This window comes from Chelonoidis abingdonii, chromosome 6, assembly GCF_003597395.2.
Source record: "Chelonoidis abingdonii isolate Lonesome George chromosome 6, CheloAbing_2.0, whole genome shotgun sequence".
NCBI classification, from domain to species: Eukaryota; Metazoa; Chordata; order Testudines; family Testudinidae; genus Chelonoidis; species Chelonoidis abingdonii.
In genome coordinates, this window is record NC_133774.1 from 32,479,376 (window position 1) to 32,499,157 (window position 19,782).

The 19,782-nt window shown below is 37.8% G+C and overlaps 1 protein-coding gene across 1 annotated transcript in view; it reads right to left on the reverse strand.

The window, feature by feature from the left end:
* HCN1 (hyperpolarization activated cyclic nucleotide gated potassium channel 1) overlaps nucleotides 1–19,782 on the reverse strand; it is a 336,513-nt gene that overhangs the window by 20,375 nt on the left and 296,356 nt on the right. Inside the window, exon 6 of the mRNA XM_032805307.2 lies at nucleotides 9,379–9,619. Within this exon, the coding sequence (XP_032661198.1) occupies nucleotides 9,379–9,619 (241 nt within the window). The remainder of the gene's footprint in view (nucleotides 1–9,378; nucleotides 9,620–19,782) is intronic.

Sequence of the window (19,782 nt, forward strand, 5' to 3'; positions counted from 1 at the left end):
CCTCTTTTTTTTTTTTTTACTTCCCTGCAAACCTCGAGTAGGACCGACCTTTTAATGTCATCAATTTTTCACTGGGGCATAAACTGTAAAATCATGAAAGATTCTGTAGTTTGTTTTAGGTCTTTGTGTGTAGACCATACACTATAGTGTCAGTCATGAGTATCCACACTGCAATCTGAATGTAGCTGAAGCAGTCTAAATGAGTACTGGTTTCCATTCTCTACAAAAGTAACTATATGCTGTGCTATGCAGCTGTTCAGATTTTTGATTCATGAACAGCTGGCAGCAAAACTGAACTTGATGTTGCGAAATTATCTTGACATTCTGTTGTGATAAATAAAAGATATCCCTCCCAAGCCAGTGTTATAAGAGTCAGTAGGAATCAAAGGACCATGAATCATTTGCACGTCAACAAAATTTAAAATGCAAACAAATCTCAAAGAGAAGATATATTTTTACAAAAAAGAAAAGAAATTTTAAAAGAAAGGGAAAGGAATACAATACTGCTATCTTCCAAAACCAGGTTTTTTGTCAGGAAGGTTATCAACACTGGAGCATGTTGGAATACATATTGAGGAGTTGTGAAAGCTTTAGCAGTTTATCAGGGAAAGCCTGGAATTTGTCAAGTGCTTTGTATTATTATTATTATGATTATTAAAAGGGACGCTGGCCATTATCAATTATAATTAAGGATGTAAAACAATTTCCATTCTATCCTCATTTTGAGACACCCATAACTTTCTGAATATTCTATCTAAATCTAATTTACATTTCACCATTTATGCTGCTTCTTTATTTTGTGTATTTCACTCAACTTAAACAATGAAAACAGACCAGTAATTTTTAATTTTGTTTTTGGTCTTTTTCTGGTCAGTTGCACTTTCTGATTCTCATGTGTGAGTCTTGTAGTACGTTCATTGTCTGATTTCTCTTTGTTTTTTAAAGCCAAAAATGTTACATTTAGGTGCCAAGAGTTAGGAACTTAAATTTATAGTTAGGTGTCTAAGTAAGTGACCTGTATTTTCAGAGATGTGGAGCAACTATATCTGACTTTGCTCCCCGTGTTCACAGATTCTTTTGTTGATGCCATGCTCAATATCTCTCAAAACCAGGCCACTTAGTTAGATGTCTTAAGGATAGCTTCAATCTTAGGAATGCTAGCTTGAAAATTTTGTCTTTAGATTGTAAACTCCTCAGGCAATGACTTTGTTTTTCTGCATTTTGTATAAGGCTGAGCACAAATATTAAAATACTGCGAACAAATAATATTAATTATAAATAAAATTATTCTAATTGAAATCCAACATCTCATGAAAACATTTCTGTTTATATTCAATTTTCTTAAATTCTTCTTATCCACAATGTAAGGGCCTCCTCGCTTAACGAGGTTCAAACTGCAAAATTCAGATCTGGATCCTGAACACTCAAAAGTTTGGATCTGAGTTTTCTTTTGGCCCACTCTAAAGATAGGTGTCACTTGCAAAATCCAATTCTGAGCCCTCTCTTATCCCCAAACTGTAGAGGTGTTCTGATCTTCATTGTGTCCACTACTAAAACTACTTTTAAATACCACTTCTAGCATGATTTGTACATGTGTGCATAAAAGTGAGGGCCATAATTTGGGCTGAAGAACATTTGATGTTTATATACTATCAATCTTTAAGATTTGATCTAGTATGGAAAAAAAATCCTTAAAAAATCAACTGGATATTTCTGACAATGGCCTGATCTCCATATCCTCTTCCAATAATACAAAGAAGTTACCTGAAAAAAATCACATAAAGTTACTACTTCTGGTCCCATGTGTAATGGGTTCCATTTTAAAAAAAAGAAAGCAAAACATGGTATACAATATCACACACAATGTAGTGACTAGTCCAAATCAGTCAGGTCAACTCAATTGCTGTATAGTTTGTTTAAAACTGGAAATATATTATCAGAAATTCAGCCCAATGTAGCTCAATTGAAAACTATATTTATATGCGTAAGTTGGTATGAGGACAAAGAATGTCATCAAGAAAAGCATATAAGCATGTGTTTATCTTTAAGTATGTTCATAGTCCTGCTGACTTAAATGGATCTACTTATGTGTTTAAAGTTAAGCATGTGCTTAAATGCTATGCTGGATTGGAGCGTATACCCTGAAAGCATTAATTCTCCAATGCCTTGAAATTTATATAGTAATTTGCCACTTGTGTAAAGTGGGTGTGAAACCCTGTCACATCACCCTGCAGAGGTGTATATGACAAAGTGCAAATCAGTGGATAACCAGGTCCTTAACTTGCAACTTCTTCCTGAGTTTAGAGGTACATTATACTATGATCGCTTAAAAGTACCCCAGTAAAAATGTGCTACCTACAGTGCACCCAGAAAAACAAGAGTGACAAAATATAATCTAAAGTGACTCAGTATTTCCTGTGGTATTATTTTCCACTGCACTGACCTAAAATTACTGACAGTTACGCTTCTGAAATGGGGAAGAAGTTTATAAATAATACGTAGATCAAAATAGTTTTGCCTAATTGGTCTTCACCAGGCTGAAGTGAACAGAAGATACAATTTATAAGATGTTCAAGTATGGAAGGATTACTGTTAAAAAGATAGTCAATAACATAATAAAAATAAAATATAAAAACCCCATAGTGTGCTATGACATACATAGACAACAGTGTTATTGTAAATAACCAGGGGAGAAAGTAAGATGCCATAAATATGTTAACGAATAGTCTATTTTAAGAAAATTAAAACGTCAGCAGGCACAGAAACCTTCTTTACTTAAACTGGTACTACCCAAATAAGGTTGTCCAACAGAGTTGGTGGCATTTCTCTAACTTTGAATAAATTGCACAAAATATATTTTGTCTTCTCTCATGAACCTAGGAGCTTGTTCACTGGATACTTAAACTTTGAGCCCGCCCTTCATAAAAATCACGTATGCATCTCTTTCTGTTAGTCTTATGTCTAGTCCCTGGAAGTTATCAGAATAAGATGACAGCAAACTGAGATATTGAGCAATTTATGAACCAATAAAAGGTAAAGTTCACAATCTTGGCTATGTGGCCAGTGAAGAGCCTGAGAAAATAGAAAAGAGGTGTGGAAGGATCAATGTAGGAGAGGAATTGGAAAGATACACCTGAATATGTGTCTTAATCAGGACACAATCAGTGAACACTTGAACATTTGAAATTTAAGATCCTTTCCAGCTGCAGACACAGAGGACATCATTATGGAACCCTAAAGGGTTAAAATTATTAATAATGAACCCTGTCAAATGGTGTATATGTATCAGACTGCATTCTTTCTTATATCAGTAATTAGAAACTATTTAATGAAGAAATAATTAAAAAGAAACTATAGAGTTAGTGGCTTTGGTCTGGGGTTTTATAGCAATTGGTCAATATTTGATTCCCCTGGGTTCAAAAAGCATATCTGTAAAAAGGACTATAGTTGCTTGGAATGGGTTTCCTGGGATCTGAATAAAGGACAGATTTATATAGACATAGGTAAGGAACCAGATGGAGAGGACACCAGCTAGGGGCAGTTGGCTTGGGGACATAAGGTCTGATCCTGCTTCATGAGAGTTTTGCCAGTGATTTCAGTAAGAGAAGGATCAGGACAATGGTGAGAAAGCAGCCATTTGTCCATGAGCAAGAAAGCAAATAAAACAACTACAGAGCACTGAACTGGCTCGAAAGTATCTGTTCTAGTATGTACTACTTAAGAGGCTATGACTAGAAAAATGTGCTTGAGCTCTCTCGCTCTCTCTCCCTCTCTCTCTCTCTTTCCTAATCCAGAAACATAGATCCCCATTCAGCACATAATTTAAGCATAAAATTAAAGTTAGGTACATTCTTAAGTGCTAGCCCCGATCCAGCATGGCACATAAACACATGCCTAACTTTATGCTTAATTGATGTATTAGATTAGGGCTATATAACAAGATTCTTTACAGTAATTACATATTATCCACCACAACCCCAAATCCTTTTCAGAGTCACTGCTTCCCAGGATAGAGTACCCCATCTTGTAAGTATGGCCTATATTCTGCATTACTGGATATATAAATTTGCATTTAGTAGCATCAAAACACATATTTCTTTGCTTGCACTGAGTTTACCAAACAATCCCAATGGATCTAAATCAGTGACCTGTCCTTTTCATTATTTACCATTTCCCCAATTTTTGGTCCATTGGCAAACTTTATCAGTGATAGCCGCAAAGAGTCCTGTGGCACCCTGTAGACTAACAGGTGTATTGGAGCATGAGCTTTTGTGGGTGAATACCCACTTCGTCGGATGCAACGGTGATGATTTTAATGTTTTCTTCCAAGTCATTGATAAAAATTTTAAATAATGCAGGGGCAGGAACCATTCCACCCACTCAATGACAATCCCCACATACAATTATATTTCGAGATCTATCAGTTAGCCAGTTTTTAATCAATTTAATAAGTTAATTTTATGTCATTCTATTTTTTTAATCAAAATATAAAGTGGTATCAAGTCAAATGCCTTTCTAAGTATGTTAAGAAAATGCTATTACTTCTATTAACCAGACTGGTAATTGAGGCAAAAAATGATATCAAGTTAGTTTGACAGAAACTATTTTCCATAAACCCATGCTGATTTGCATTAATTACGTTACCCTCTTTTAATTCTTTATTAATCAAGTCCCGTATCAGCCACTCCATTACTTTGCCCAGGATCAACATCAGGCTGACAGGCCTAAAATTACCTGGTTAATTACTTGGGCTATTGCATTTACCCTTTTTAAAAACTGGCACAATATTATACTGGACATCTGTTGGAAAATAACACAGCAGGGTGCAGATTATACAACAAGTTAGAGATTTTTTTTTATTTCAGAAGGTGGAGAAAACTACTAGGGAAGATGCTGTTATAGATTTGATTTTAAGAAATAGGAAGAAACTGGTTGAGAATTTGAAAATGGAAGGCAGCTTGGGTCAAAGTGATCATGAAATGATAGAATTCATGATTCTAAGGAATGGTAGGAGGGAAAATAGCACAATAAAGATAATAGATTTCAAGAAGACAAACTTTAACAAACTCAGGGAATTAGTAGGTAAGATCCCACTGAAGCAAGTCTAAGGGGAAAACCAGTTCAATAAATTTGGCAATTTTTCAAGAAGACATTATTAAGGGCACAAGAGCAAACTATCCCACTACGTAGGCAAGAGATCACCCTGGCTTCCCCAGGAGATCTTCAATGATCTGAAACTCAAAAAAGAGTCCTACAAAAAGTGCAAACAAGGTCAAATTCTGAAGGATGAATATAAACAAACAACACAAGCATGTAGGGATAATATTAGAAAGGCTAAGGCGCAAAATGAGATTAAAGTAAGACAAGGTGAGCCCGTTACTCAATAACAATAACAGAAAATGTGGAAGTGGCAGTAGTGCTAAATGACTTTTTTCTTTCAGTTTTCACCAAAGAGTTTAGTAGCAATTGGACATCTACCATAGAGAACATAAGCTAGAAAAGTTAGATGTCTTCAAGTTGCCATGCTTTGATGAAAAACATCATAGAATACAGGAGGAGGTGACTGAAGAGATATCAGAGCCATTAATGATTAGAACATAAGAACAGCCATACTGGGTCCAACCAGTGGTCCACCTAGCCCACTATGCTGTCTTTTGACAGTGGCCAATGTCAGATCCTTCAGAGGAAATGAACAGAACAGGTAATCATCAAGTGATCCATCCTCTGTCACCTATTCTCAGAGGCTAGGAATTATCCTCCATAAGCTTATCTAGTTCTCTTTTAACCCTTTTATAGTTTTGGCCTTCACAACATCTTCTGGCAAAGAGTTACATAGTTGACTGCATTATGTGAAGAAATATTTTCTTTTGTTTGTTTTAAACCTGATGCCAATTAATTTCATTTGTGTTATGTGGAGTAAATAACACTTCTTTACTGACTTTGTCCAAACCAGTCATGGTTTTATAGACTTCTATCATATCTCCCCTTAGTCGTCTCTTTTCCAAGCTGAAAAGTCCACGTCTTTTTAATCTCTTCTCTTCGAAAAGTTATGGGACAGATTCCAGAGGACTGGAAAACAGCTAATATAGTGCTACTATAAAAAAGGGGAATAAGGACTACCCAGGGAATTACAGACCAGTCATCCTAACTTTAGCACCCAGAAAGAAAATGGAGCAAATAATTAAATAATCAATTTGCAAACACCAAGAAGATAATAAGGTGATAAGTAACAGTCAGCATGGATTTGTCAAGAACAAATTGTGTCAAACTTACCTAATGGCTTTCTTTGACAGAGTAACAAGCCCTGTGGATAGTAGGGAAGCAGCAGATGTGGTATATCTTGGCTTTTGATACTGTCTCGTTTTACCTTCTCATAAACATCTACAGAAACACAACCTAGATGGAGCTACTATAAGGTGGCTGCATAGCTAGCTGAAAAAAACATTCCCAGAGAGTAGTTATCAATGGTTCACAGTCAAGCATTTCAAGTTGGGTCCCACAGGAATCAGTCAGGATCCAATTTTGTTCAATATCTTCATCAATGATTTAGATAATGGCATTGAGAGTACACTTATAAAGTTTGCGGCTGATACCAAGCTGGGACAGAGAGGGGGAGTTGCATGTACTTTGGGGGACAGAATTAAAATTCAAAATGATCTGGACAAACTGGAGAAATAATCTGAAGTAAATAGGTTGAAATTCAGTAAGGACAAATGCAAAGTACTCCACTTAGGAAGGAACAATCAATTGCACACACAAAAAAATGAGAAATGACTGCCCAGGTAGAAATACAGAGGAAAGGGATCTAGTGGCCCTTGTGGAGCTAAATATGAGTCAACAGTGCAACACTGTTGCAAAAAAAGCACACATCATTCTCCGATTTATTAGCAGGAGTGTTATAAGCAAGACACAAGGAGTACTTCTTCCGCTCTACTCTATGCTGATACAGCCTCAACTGGAGTATTGTGTCCACTTCTGGGAGCAACATTTCAGGAAAGATGTGGACAAACTGGACAAAGTCCCAGGGAAGAGCAACAAAAATCATTAAAGGTCTAGAAAATGTGAACTATGAGGAAAGACTGAAAACAATTGGCTTGTTTAGTCGAGGGTGATCAGACAGCAAGTGTACAAAATCGGGATGGTGGGTGGAGGGTAATAATAGGCGCCTATAAAGGAAAAAGCCCCCAAAATCAGAAATGACCCTATAAAATTGGGACATCTGGTCACCCTAGTTTAGTCTGAGAAGAGACGAGTGAGGGGGACATGAAAACAGTTTTCAAGTACATTAAAGGTTGTTACATGGAGGAGGGAGAAAAAATGTTCTCCTCTGACGATAGAACAAGAAGCAATGGGCTTAAACTGCAATAACAGAGGTTTAGGTTGGATATTAGGAAAAATTTCCTAACTGTCAGGGTGGTTAAGCACTGGCATATATTGCCTTGGGAGACTGTGGAATCTCCATAACTGGAGTTTTTAAAATGTGAGCCAAATATATTTCCCCTTAACTTTATTCTCAGAAACATCTGAGCCCTTTTGCTGAAAATTTTTTAAAAAATACTGAACCTAAGGCAGACACCAAGTATGGAAAATTTCATCCCAACTGGCTGAAGTTTGGCAAAGTTATAAGCAAGTGAAAACAGAGTCTTTTAATGGGGAAAATGTCAGAAAGCCTTAATTGTAGGCATCACTTTCATCTATAATAATTTTTACAGCCATTGATATAGGACAGAACTTTAAGTTTTCTTTGTTTAAGTTTTGTTTTTGTAACTTGGTTCACCTTTTTTTGACACACAGCAAGATGTTGGATGTTTCCCTTTTAGGGTATAAGTCATATTCTGGACTTTCACGACATGATACTGTATTGTCCTCGGGAATGCTGCTGCAATTAGTCAACATAGCATATAGACATGCATTTTTGCTCTTTTGGTCAAGAAGAAGTGTTTTTGACATTTTCAGAATACAGCTCCTTGCCCATCCACTCTCAGAATCAGGAAATTTTTGGTGCACTGCCTAAGCCTAAAGGAGACCAAGGTTGCTTGACTTTTTTATCCTTCAACCTTTTCTTTCTCCTCCATCTCCACTCTGTAGCAAATACAATTTTGTGCCAAGCACATGATAGGATAAGCACGTGATTCCTTTATCTAACAGATACTGCAAGCACTGGCATAAATCACATGGAAAGGGCAATGTGGAGCGACAAGGCCTGCTGGCCAGGACAGTAGAAAAGGCTTCAGTATACTTCTGTAAATGAAACTGGTTAAAGAACTACATGCCCCAGTCAAACAAGAACTGAGCTAAGTTCACAGCTCTGAGCTTTTCATTTCTGTACATCTAAATGTCACTTGTAAGGCTTTAAATGCAAATAAAGAATTCTGAAAGGCTTTTGATATAATTTTTCAGTGCTTCATGGGATTCAGCTAAAATTAATACAAAAACTAACTAGCTATGAGCCAGACCTGCAGCTCCAGTGGCAGCTAATGATAGTTCCAGGTGCTCAGCACTTCTGAAAATCAGACCTATTGCTTCTCTTAGTAGAAGATTCCTATTCTATTGCACTAGAATATCTTATCACAGCTGATATATTTTCACACTTGTCAGATATTATATGTAAAAAGATATATCTTCATCCATATGTAAATATTTCATATACTTTAAGTTAAATGGAAATTGGATTTTCATTAGGGTTACCAGTGAATTGAATTAAATTGGACCAAAATTTATGCTTAGTTCTTTTTAACTTACATCTAACATCTAGTCCATTAGAGATTCCAGTCTATGACAACACATACTTGAACTCTAATCATTGCTGATTGTTAAAAATTAGTGTAAGAGCACTAATACCAGTCTGAAAGCTCCAGGGAGGATATCAGAAGAATCCCATATATTAATGGTCCTTTATCAACTCTCTAACTTATTTATACATTGGAGTTTATCACATTGATATACTTTCACATTGGTGTCCAAAAACCCTAACCCCCTGTAAAGTAGATGAATTATGCTTATTTTACCTTAGAAATATTTCAGTCTGTTAAAAATTACTTTGCAAATTATTGCATTCCTTAGTAAGATACAGCACATTACCAAAGAATGCTCTTAATTCAATGTCACTTTGAAATCAGACAGTTTAATTGAGAATATTACTTTAGGAAATACCTGAGAAAGCTACCAGCTGTAGAGGATAACCTATCACTGAAATGGGAAGCAGTCTCTAAATGTATTATTCAAAAATACTGAAAGCACTATTCTTTGCCATAAGAATTCTCTAGGTAACAAATGCTCACCAGACACACTCTAATATCTCTATATGTCTGACATTTGAACGTGTTTTGTTCTAGCATATTCACCCTATATGTTCTCAGACATTTCCTCATTACTCACCTCCAAAGTAAGAGCCATCTGTCAGCTTCATCTCCTTACTGGATTTAGTGATGACACCAGCGACCCCGTGTTGAATGAAATACATCTTTTTACCCACAGCCCCTTCTCGGATAATATAATCGCCGGGTTGGAACACCTCAAAGCGAAGCTTGCTCAGCATAGCTGTCACGAAATTGGGGTCTGCGTTAGCGAAAAGAGGCATTGTGGCAACCAGCTTGCGACAGTTGAAATTGACTATCTCCTAAATGGTAGGGAAACATAATGAGAGTAATAGTCAGCAAATAGACATTCTAGAGTGGGCACATAAAACAAAACAAAACAAAACAAAACAAAAAGAGTGTACACAATAAGACAAAACTTTTTTTCAGTAGAAATTCTGTGTGTGCTTATTAGATATAATTCTTTTATTTTGTGGCTCGTTTCTAGTCATTTTCGTTCCTGTTGCTACTAAAATGGTAAATGAAACAAAAAAAAGCAAACCAAACTAACAAAAACCAAAACAACCCCTCAGACTTCCCCACTCCACAAAAGAAACCACACCACTATTTCTATATCACTGAGGTGAAAGGTAAGTTCTTCATGGGTCTCCTTGTAACTTATTTATTCTCCTTGGCTTTTAAGAAAAATGATGGACAAACAGACACTACATATGAATTACAGCCACTGAAAACTCTGTAAAAAGGGCACAGCTTGCAAAAGAAGATGGAACGAATTCTCTGCTGGCAGAACTCTAATAAATTGAGTGAAGTTATACCAGCAGAAAATGTGAACTCTTATTTTTGACATTTATATCAATGGTATCTATACAACTGCAGCAGCTTTAGGGGTAACACAAATGCACATTATGGACTTCTTCTAAAGCCCACTGAAGTCAATAGAAAGATGCCTTTGGATCAGAAACCATCAGATCTGAACTTACGGTAACTAAACATAAGAGTCATAGGCCGCAATCCTGCAAAGGAATCCATACAAGTGGACCTTTGCATCCACATAGTAACCTGTTGAGTTCATGGGACTCCATGACGGTTTTAAGGGTCCAAGGTAGCAAACAAATTAGCATTATCAGGACCATTGGCAGGCATTACATCCAAAGGAGAATACTACAAGATTAAATACGCTACCTGTTTTAAATTTAAAAGTGTGTCATTCCTGAAAGTGATTTGTAAGATAAATCTTGCAGACCTTACTCTGTCTTACATTAAAAGAATCTCTTGGACAATATATTCGATTCCATGCACAGGGTTTACAAGCTACCACACTGAAGAACATTTCATGAGATTGATTGGTATTGGACATGAAGAGGGATTCCAACAGGACACAACCCATTGGGTACAGTTAGCAACCAATGTATTAAAAGTTTGACAAAATGTTATATATGATCATCTGTATATCAATGCACAACTGCATTAAAACACAAAAACATGCAAACAGAGGTACTATTTATATCATGCCAATTGCCTTAGAAAGCTCAATGTTACTGCAGTAACAGCAGTGTATCCTAGGCATTCACTACAGCAAGTACAAGGAGGTTTATAGGTAATGCAGCAAATACTGAGGTAACGTCATCTGGGAAGATTTTACGGGTTCCCACTAGATGGCGCCAATCACAAAGATTGCCATAGGTTTTACTAGATTTGTGTTACTTGCTGACCAACGAAGCACGTGTGGCACAAGAGTGAAAATCCAAACTAAAGAATAGATCCTCCAACATGAAAAAAAATAAAACTGGAAGAAGAGCACAAGGCAAAATAAGTGTCCCAGTGGCAGGAAGTTATTATTTCCATCAATTTCTTACTCCCCACTAAAAGAAGTCCAGGGCAAATGTACTTGCTTCTCCTACATCTGGGGCAGAGTTATGACATCTTAGGACACTTACTCAGGAGAATGTCACTGTGTAATAACAAGGTGAAAATAGTAGGGTCTCTAAGGACAAGGGGACTTTGCCTCTTCAGAAGGAGAACTATAGTCATTCCCTTTGACCTTGGTCTCAACAATTCAATAGTTCTGTACTTAGCTCTGTGCTATATCTGCTTTTCCTTCAGCTTCTTCTTCTTCTTTTGGGTGGGGAGATCAGGTGTCAAACAAAAATTACATGATAACAGAGGTAGGCAAAGGAGGGGCAGGGATAGCTCAGTGGTTTGAGCATCAGCCTGCTAAACCCAGGCTTGTGAGCTCAATCCTTGAGGGAGCCACTTAGGGATCTAGGGCAAAATCAGTACTTGTTTCTACTAGTGAAGGCAGAGGCTGGACTCAATGACCTTTCAGGGTCCCTTCCAGTTGCAGATAGATGTATATCTCCATATATAACACAAAGAATGGCTAGAGACTGCAGCTTTGGCTCAGGAACTGTTGAGACAGTGAGTGAAGAATAAGATATACATCAACTTGTGCAAAAAGTAAAGCTCTAAGGGGTGCAAAAAGGCAGATGGTGAAATCCTGACATCAATGACAAACCTCAGATAGACTTCAATAGGGCCAGTATTTCAGTTTTATTTGCAAGCTCTTCTTTAAACAATGGAGAGAAATAAAGACAGTCTCCTTTACTCAGTTTTCTTTCTTTCTTATTGTCTTAGCTCCCAAGTCAGGCTCCCTTACAAGGCATAAGCCCACTGCATAGGGAGGGGCACAGTGATTCTTGCTGCATGTGACTGCTGGAGCCAATTAGAGGCAATGGTAGTGTAGAAAATAAATAGAAGGAACATCTCACTTCCAAAAACTAACCCTTTCCCTGTGTTGACTCTGATTAGCTCCCATGAAACCAGGGGTAGGAGGAGAGTATAGGCGCAGAGGAAACCAGGACAGATTGAAGAAGAGATGACTGAGAGTTGGGGCCTTACTCCTTCTCAAAATACAAAATCATTGCTCATCTTTGGCAGAAGCCAGAGCAACATTAAGGCATATGTCCCAGTCCTAAGGCCTTAGCTCCTGGACTCACATGACATCAGAATCTGAGATTTTATTTTTAAAAAAAAGCCTCTAGCCCCTGTGTTTAATATAATAATTGGAGATATACCAATCTCCTAGAACTGGAAGGGGCCTTGAAAGGTCATTGAGTCCAGCCCCCTGCCTTCACTAGCAGGACCGATTTTTGCCCCAGATCTGTAAGTAGCTCCCTCAAGGATTGAACTCACAACCTGTGAGTTATCCCTCCCCCCAAAGAAAAGAAAAGCTAGAAAACGTGAAGTGAGTGTAAATTGATGCTGTGATGTCCATGTGAGTCTGCAGACAGCCTGAAACAAGAGCTCTGAAAGATATGAACTGTCCAGTTCTTTTCCATGGGGACTAGGAATCCAGAATAATTGATCTCAGGGGTCCTGCTGAGACTGCCCATCAGAAGAAGGAGGAGAAGAGTGCAGTGACCCAGTCACCCAAGTGGATACACCCAGGGCCGGCGCTTCCATTTAGGCGACCACCAGGATTTGGGAGGGCAGCAGACTGCTCCGGTGGACCTCCCGCAGGCATGCCTGTGGAGGGTCCGCTGGTCCCACGCCTCTGGTGGACCATCCGCAGGCATGCCTGTGGCAGGTCCACCAGAGCCACGGGACCAGCGGACTGTCCGCAGGGACGCCTGCGGCAGGTGTACCGGAGCCACGGGACCAGCGGACCATCCGTAGGAATGCCTGTGGGAGGTCCACTGGAGCCGCGGGACCGGCGAGCCAGCCCTGTGCCTAGGGTGCCAAAAAACCTGGCGCCACTCCTGGATACACCCCATATGATGGGACAAGTATTGCAGGGAAAGCCCTGCTGCCTCTCTTGTCTCTCTGAGGGGTGAAGAGGCACCTGCATCTTCCCCCTACTGCCACTTCTTAGTGGGAATTAGGGGGTTCCTTGCTACTGTCACTTCTCTCTCTGGGAAGGGAGCACCCTGACATATCCATTCACAGTTGAGAGTGGAGGTATGGGAGGGACCTATGTCACAAGTGTACCTGGGACATCAGATTGCCTTAATTTGGCTTTGGCTGAAGCCAGGGAGAAGACAACAGCTGGCAATTCCTTGTTTACCTGTCCAATGATTTCAGGCAGCCTCCCATCGAGCCATTTGACCCCAGACTGTTTTCTGTTTCGGTAACAGCAGTGAGCTCTTCTGTAAGTGCAGGGAGGGAGAGAAAGGAAAGCCACCAGGGAAAGAGGGTAAGTTGGGTAGACGTTGTAAGAGAGCTAGAAGAGAGGTGTGGGAACTGGAAGGCCAGGAGAGTGAGAAGATGACAGCAAGCTGGTAGACAGGAAGGGAAGGGGAGAGAGAAATCGATGGAACAGCAGGGAGAAAAAATGAAGATGGAACTCAGTGAGAGAGAGAGAGATAAGGGATGAGAAATGAAAGAGAAAAAAAGAGAAAGACAGAAAGAAGAAGGATTGAGGGGAGAGAGAACAGGAGGAGAAATAAAACTGAATTGTGAGAAAGAGACTGAAGTGGGATCTTCAGGGAAGGGGAGGAAAAACCTTGCAAAAAGGCAGGATGGGGTAGGAAGAGAAAGATATTATGGGGCGGGGGAAGAGGAAATAAGAAAATTGGAAAGGGGATGGTGAGAAGGAGAGAATGGAGGTGATGGGTGAAATATGGAAATAACTCCAGAGCAAGACATAAAAGGATACCGGGGGAGCCCATCCATCACATACAGAGCTTCCAATTCCAAAAGAGAGGGAACCACTGTCTACTTGGAAAATACATCTAACCATAAGTATAAGTCTTTCTCCTTCTCTGAAAATATATATTTCCTCTTGAGAACTCATCTCTCTATCTACTTCTCTTTCTTGTTACGTATAAGCTACATCTACACCCATGTATATATATATACACACACACACACAGAGTTTATCAGGTAAGGCTGTCCCGTGGTTGCTTTGATTTATACAACCACTGCTGTGATAATTTCAGCCATTATTGTTCTAGTGAATGCATTTATTTTATGAGTTTTTATTTCCATACGAGCTTAAGCTAAAATACAAAATTCCCTTATTTAAAATGTGAGAAGGTGGAAAATTACCAGAAAGGGAGAGAGAAAAGCATGAAGACTGAGCAACAAAATGACATTTTGAAGTGCTTTGTTTTTCCTTAAATTGTTCTTTTATTTAGATCTGTCAAGGTGACTAATATAGATTTTTTTTTGTTGGTCTTAATCACAAGTCATGCAGTAACCTGAAGTTCTTGTATATCATATTACATCTTGTATTAATTGGGCAAATAGAAATGAGTAAGATTATGGATGTGGGTTTTATCCAATTGGAAAAGCACTATAAGAAATAGTAAGAACAAATTAAAGGAACAATACTCAGTCCTGAATTCTGTACACAGAAAAATTTCTCACAGAAGTTTTTCCCATGTAGCTTCTTCAGGATAGGACCCAGACTGTGCTACACGATATGGTACCATCAGGATAAAGCTTCTTGCTCCTCCCCTCCACACCAAAAAACTACCTAACTGAGTGAATTCTTAGGGAGAAAATATTTATATATAAAGTGGTTAAAGAGAAATTAGCATAGAGACATTCTCAGGATGAGATCTAAATGGCATGAGCATTGATTTACAGACTGCTCTATTACACCTTGGATTCCCTGACAGTTTTGTTCAACCTTTGTTGAAATCATCAGATCTACTTGCTCTGTATGACTTCAATAGGCCTGAAGATGACTGATGCCCTTTCCAAAGGGTAGTGGTTGCTATGACAACCATGGGACTGTCGGTTTGTTTGGGCCCAGCACATGAAGCTGGTCAGACTCTATATCTTGGTTGTGGTTTGGTGCTTAGAGGGAGATGTACACCAGTGCTCAGTGGATGGAGAACTTCCTTAAGAAGACAAGGCAGACCTAAGGAGTTGTTCCATGTGGAGCGCAGAGCTGGCATAGCTCACTTTACATCACTTGTGCCCCTCCTGGTGGGAGCGAGAGGACTTGCTAGAGCAGGCAAGGAGTGTGACAGAGGCATGAGATGATGGAGCTGGATAGTGATGTGCTTGGAATGCACTGGAGTGGTCCCTGAGGAAATGCTCTAGCTGGGGGAATTTACAGCAACCATTATGCTCTCCAAAATTATGCCAGTGACAAGGAGCACTCTGGACAGTTAATGTTCAGTAAGACTTAGAAACTAGGGAAGTTCCAGAATCTAATGTTGTGCCAATATTTTAAAAGGGTAAATACACCATCTGCATAATTATATACATCACTCCTAGTAAAAATAATGAAACGGCTGATATTGAGCTTGATGAATAAAGAATCGAAGGAGGCTAATATAATTAATGCCAATTAACATGGGTAAATAAAACCTGTCAAACTAATTTGATATTTATTTTTGGTGAGGATGCAAGTGTGGCTGATAAAGGCAATAGTGTTGAGATAATATATTTAGACTTCTGAAAGGCATCCAACTTAATATCACATGATATTTTGATTAAAAATCTAGAATGATGCAAAATTAAATGCACATTAAATGATAAACTGGTAAACTGAGAGATGTCAAAATGTCATTGAAAATGGGGAATCATCATCGAACAGATGTTTTTCTAGTGGGGTACTGCAGGGATGGGTTTTTGGCTCCACTTAACATTTTTAACAATGACCTGAAAGAAAAACATAAAATCATCACCAGTAAAGACTGATGATGACACTCAGCCTTTGTCTACTCTTGCAGTGGCTTGTAGGACATGAGTAGTTAAACCAAACAATGTGGTATTTAATTCAGAGAGCCTCTGATTTATACTCTTCTTAAACTCTGCTTCTGCTTAAAAGGAGAAAGAAATGTTTCAGGAAACTAAAAATAACTTGTGATCTTTAGCTCAATTTCCTGGTCTTTTGACAGAGTAGGCTGCACAGAATATGGTCAATATTCATCTTCCAGAGCAAGCAAATTATCCCAGGAAGAGATCAGCACAAAAAGAGCAGTACTGAGAAAATAATTTTTCTTTGCAAGTAAGAAGAGACAACTACAGGAAAACCGACAGAACATTATGCCCAAGGACTCTGGAAGCTTAAATATATTTTTTAAACTGCTCTGGTATCTTGTGATTAATCATTAACAATGTACTTTAAAAATATTTTACTTATACCTTAAAACTATATAGTTACACATTGATTTGTTAGATCAATGACATTTTCATCTCTCTCTCTCTATCACCCTCTCTTTTTTGTTTTTTAAAGTGCATTGACTATTTTCCTCTGTGATCAAAAAACTGGCATGGTGCTAGGTTTAATAGTCCAGTGTTTAATATTAACTTTCCTCTTCCACTGTTTGAATATTGGAGTAATTAGCACTTTTAAGAACACTCAGGTACTAACTTGATTTCACCTGCACCAGTTTTACACTAGGATAATTCCAGAAGCTTCACTGCAGTTATTTATAAATTACATTAGTGTAAGTCAGCCTCCATAAATGCATAAGATAATGCAAAGTCATTAAGATAAGGTAATTGTGTATATGCAAACTATGGGATGTAGAGTTAACTCAATATATTCTTGGGAATCTATATTAAATACTGTCCTTCTGGACACTTTTCCTTCCTTTCCTACGTGATTGTTGTTTTCTGTTCCACTCTTTGCATACATTTTTTATACATTGGAATTATCATTATATTAAATTTAACTGCAGACAGGGTAATCCTTTTAAGGTTATATGCTTCAACCAAATCTTCGGTAAAGTCAGTCTGATAAAGAATATTCAGCTTCCCTCATTGCTTCTTAATTTCCCCTCTTGACCTTTGTGAGAGAACATTATTGGGCCTCCTGTATTGTATTTCTGTCGCACTTTCTAGTGCCGTTTAGAAAGACAGCAATGAAGGAAAAAAGGACTCCTATACCCAGCCACAAAGCCTTGGTTCATTTTTATAACTGAGTATAGTCTGCAACTTCTTAAAGGTTCTGAAATGTTCTAATATGTCTTTTTAACTTTGGTTTCCAGCTGGGAGGAGAACCAGAAGTGTCAAAATATCACCCGGAACAGAAGTGCTAGAAATATTGTAAGGAAGCCTCTGACTGTAAGATAACCAGCCCACTGTTACAGAGAGGAAGTCAAAAAAGCTATAAATAATTTAATAAAAAAGAAACAAACATAAGAATAGCCAAACTATCCATGATGACTCCAGGATCTTTTTCTTAAGCGGTAAAAACTAATTTAGACCCAATCATTGTATATGAATATTTGGGAGTATTTTTCTAGTGTGCATTAATTTGCATTTATCAATATCGAATTTCATCTGCCATTTTGTTGCTCAGTCATCCCATGTTGTCAGATCCCTTTGCAACTTTTCACATTCAGCTTTGTACTTACCTATTTTACATAACTTTGTATTGTCTGCAAATTTTGTCACCTCATTGGTTACCCTCTTTTCCAGATCATTTATGAATATGTTGAAGAGCACAGATCTCAGTACATATCCCTGGGGACCTAAGTATTTCTCTCTCTCTACTGTGAGAACTGATCATTTATTCCTACTCTTTGTTTCTTCTCTTTTAAACAGTTACTGATCCATGAGAGGATCTTTCCTCTTAATCTATGACTGCTTACTTTGCTTAAGAGGCTTTGGTGAAGTACCTTGCCAAAAGCTGTCTGAAAGTCCATATACACTATAACCACTGGATCACCCTTGTTCACATTCTTGTTGACATCCTCAAAGAATTCTATTACGTTGGTAAGGCATGTTTACAAAAGCCATGTTGACTCTTCCCCAACTAATTGTATTCATCTATGTGTCTGATAATTCTGTTCTTTACTATAGCTTTAACCAATCTGCATACTTCTGAAGTTAGGCTTACTGGCCTGTAATTGCCAGGATTGCCTCTGGAACCTCTTAAATATTGTTGTTACATTAGCTATCATCCAGTCATCTGCTACAGAAATTGATTTAAGCAATGGGTTATGTACCACTGTTAGTAGTTCTGCAGTTTCACAGATGAGTTTCTTCAGAACTCTTCGGTGAATACCTTCTGGTCCTGGTGTCTTATTAGTATTTAATTTATAAATTTATTCCAAAATTTCCTCTACTGATACCTCAGTCTGGGACAGTTACTCAGATTTTTTAGCTAAAAAGAATAGCTTAGGCCTCATATCCTCTGCATTGAAGACCAATACAAAAAGCATTATGCAATCCCTGAATACATAAACAGGGAATCTCAAGTAGGAGTACAGGAAGGTTATAAAACCTCTGTATTTGGCTCTTGTGTGATCATTACTGGAATACTGTGACCAGTTCTCATGGCCACAATTAAAAGGATGTTAATAAATAAAAGATTCAGACAAGAGATGTAAGAATATTTAAAGGATTTGACAACATGCTTTATAGTGATAGACTCCAGGAACTCAACCTGTTTTACCCAGAGAAGGTTAAGGGATGACGATCACAGTGTGCAAGTATTTACATGGGGAACTGAATTTTATAATAGAGAATTCTTCAATCTAGCAGACAAAGATATAACAAGATTCAAGGTCTGGAAGTTCAAACTAGACAAATTCAAACTAGAAATAATATACAGATTTTTAAAAGTGAGGTAATTAAGCGTTGGACCAACTGATCAAGTGTTATGGTGGACTCACTATCACTGGCAATCTTTAAATCAAGAATGGAAGTTTTTCTAAAAGATTTGCTCTAGTTCAAATGGGAATTAATTCAGGGAAGTCCTATAGCCTGTGTTATAGAGGTCAGACTAGATGATCACATAAATGATCCCTTCTGGTTTCATAATCTATTAATCTACTAAACATCTTGTAGGTTGTTTAAGTCTCATCTTACTTTCCAAGTGATGGCATTTACTACAAAAAGGACCCCCATATTTTGTAATGAAACTTATAGAGGCTTTTAGTTTTGACAACGTATCAGATATTTCAGTACTTCAAACATATAAATATTTTAACCAACATTTTAAAATTGGGTGGTCTATATATCCAGACCCAGTCTATATATCCACTAAAATTACCCATATTACTCTTCATACAAAGGTGCAGCTATAGTTTGATTAATTATGTTACTGTCCTTATTTCAAACATTTCTTCAAGTAATTTACTGTATTTTTAAGTCTTACATTTGTTTTATAAAGAAGCAAACTATTAGAGACAAAATCATGAAAAATAAAGCACAAAATGAGTTACACCTACCAAGGGACGTAAAGACATTAAAAAGAGGTTCTACATGGCAGGGAAGAGAAAGATGAGAAAAAGTGTATGTCCACTATTTAGAGGGGAAAGAGAGCTAATAATGGACAACATCAAAAAGGCTGTGCCATTTAATGATTATTTTACTTCAGTCTTCATGAAAAAGATAAATTGTGACTAGTTAACACAATTAATATTAACAAGTAGGGGGAAGGAATGCAAGCCAGAATATGGAAAGAAAAGGTTAAAGAATATTTAGATAGGCTTGATGTATTCACACTGGTGGGATCTGACAAAATTCACCCTGGGGCACTTACGGAACTAGCTGA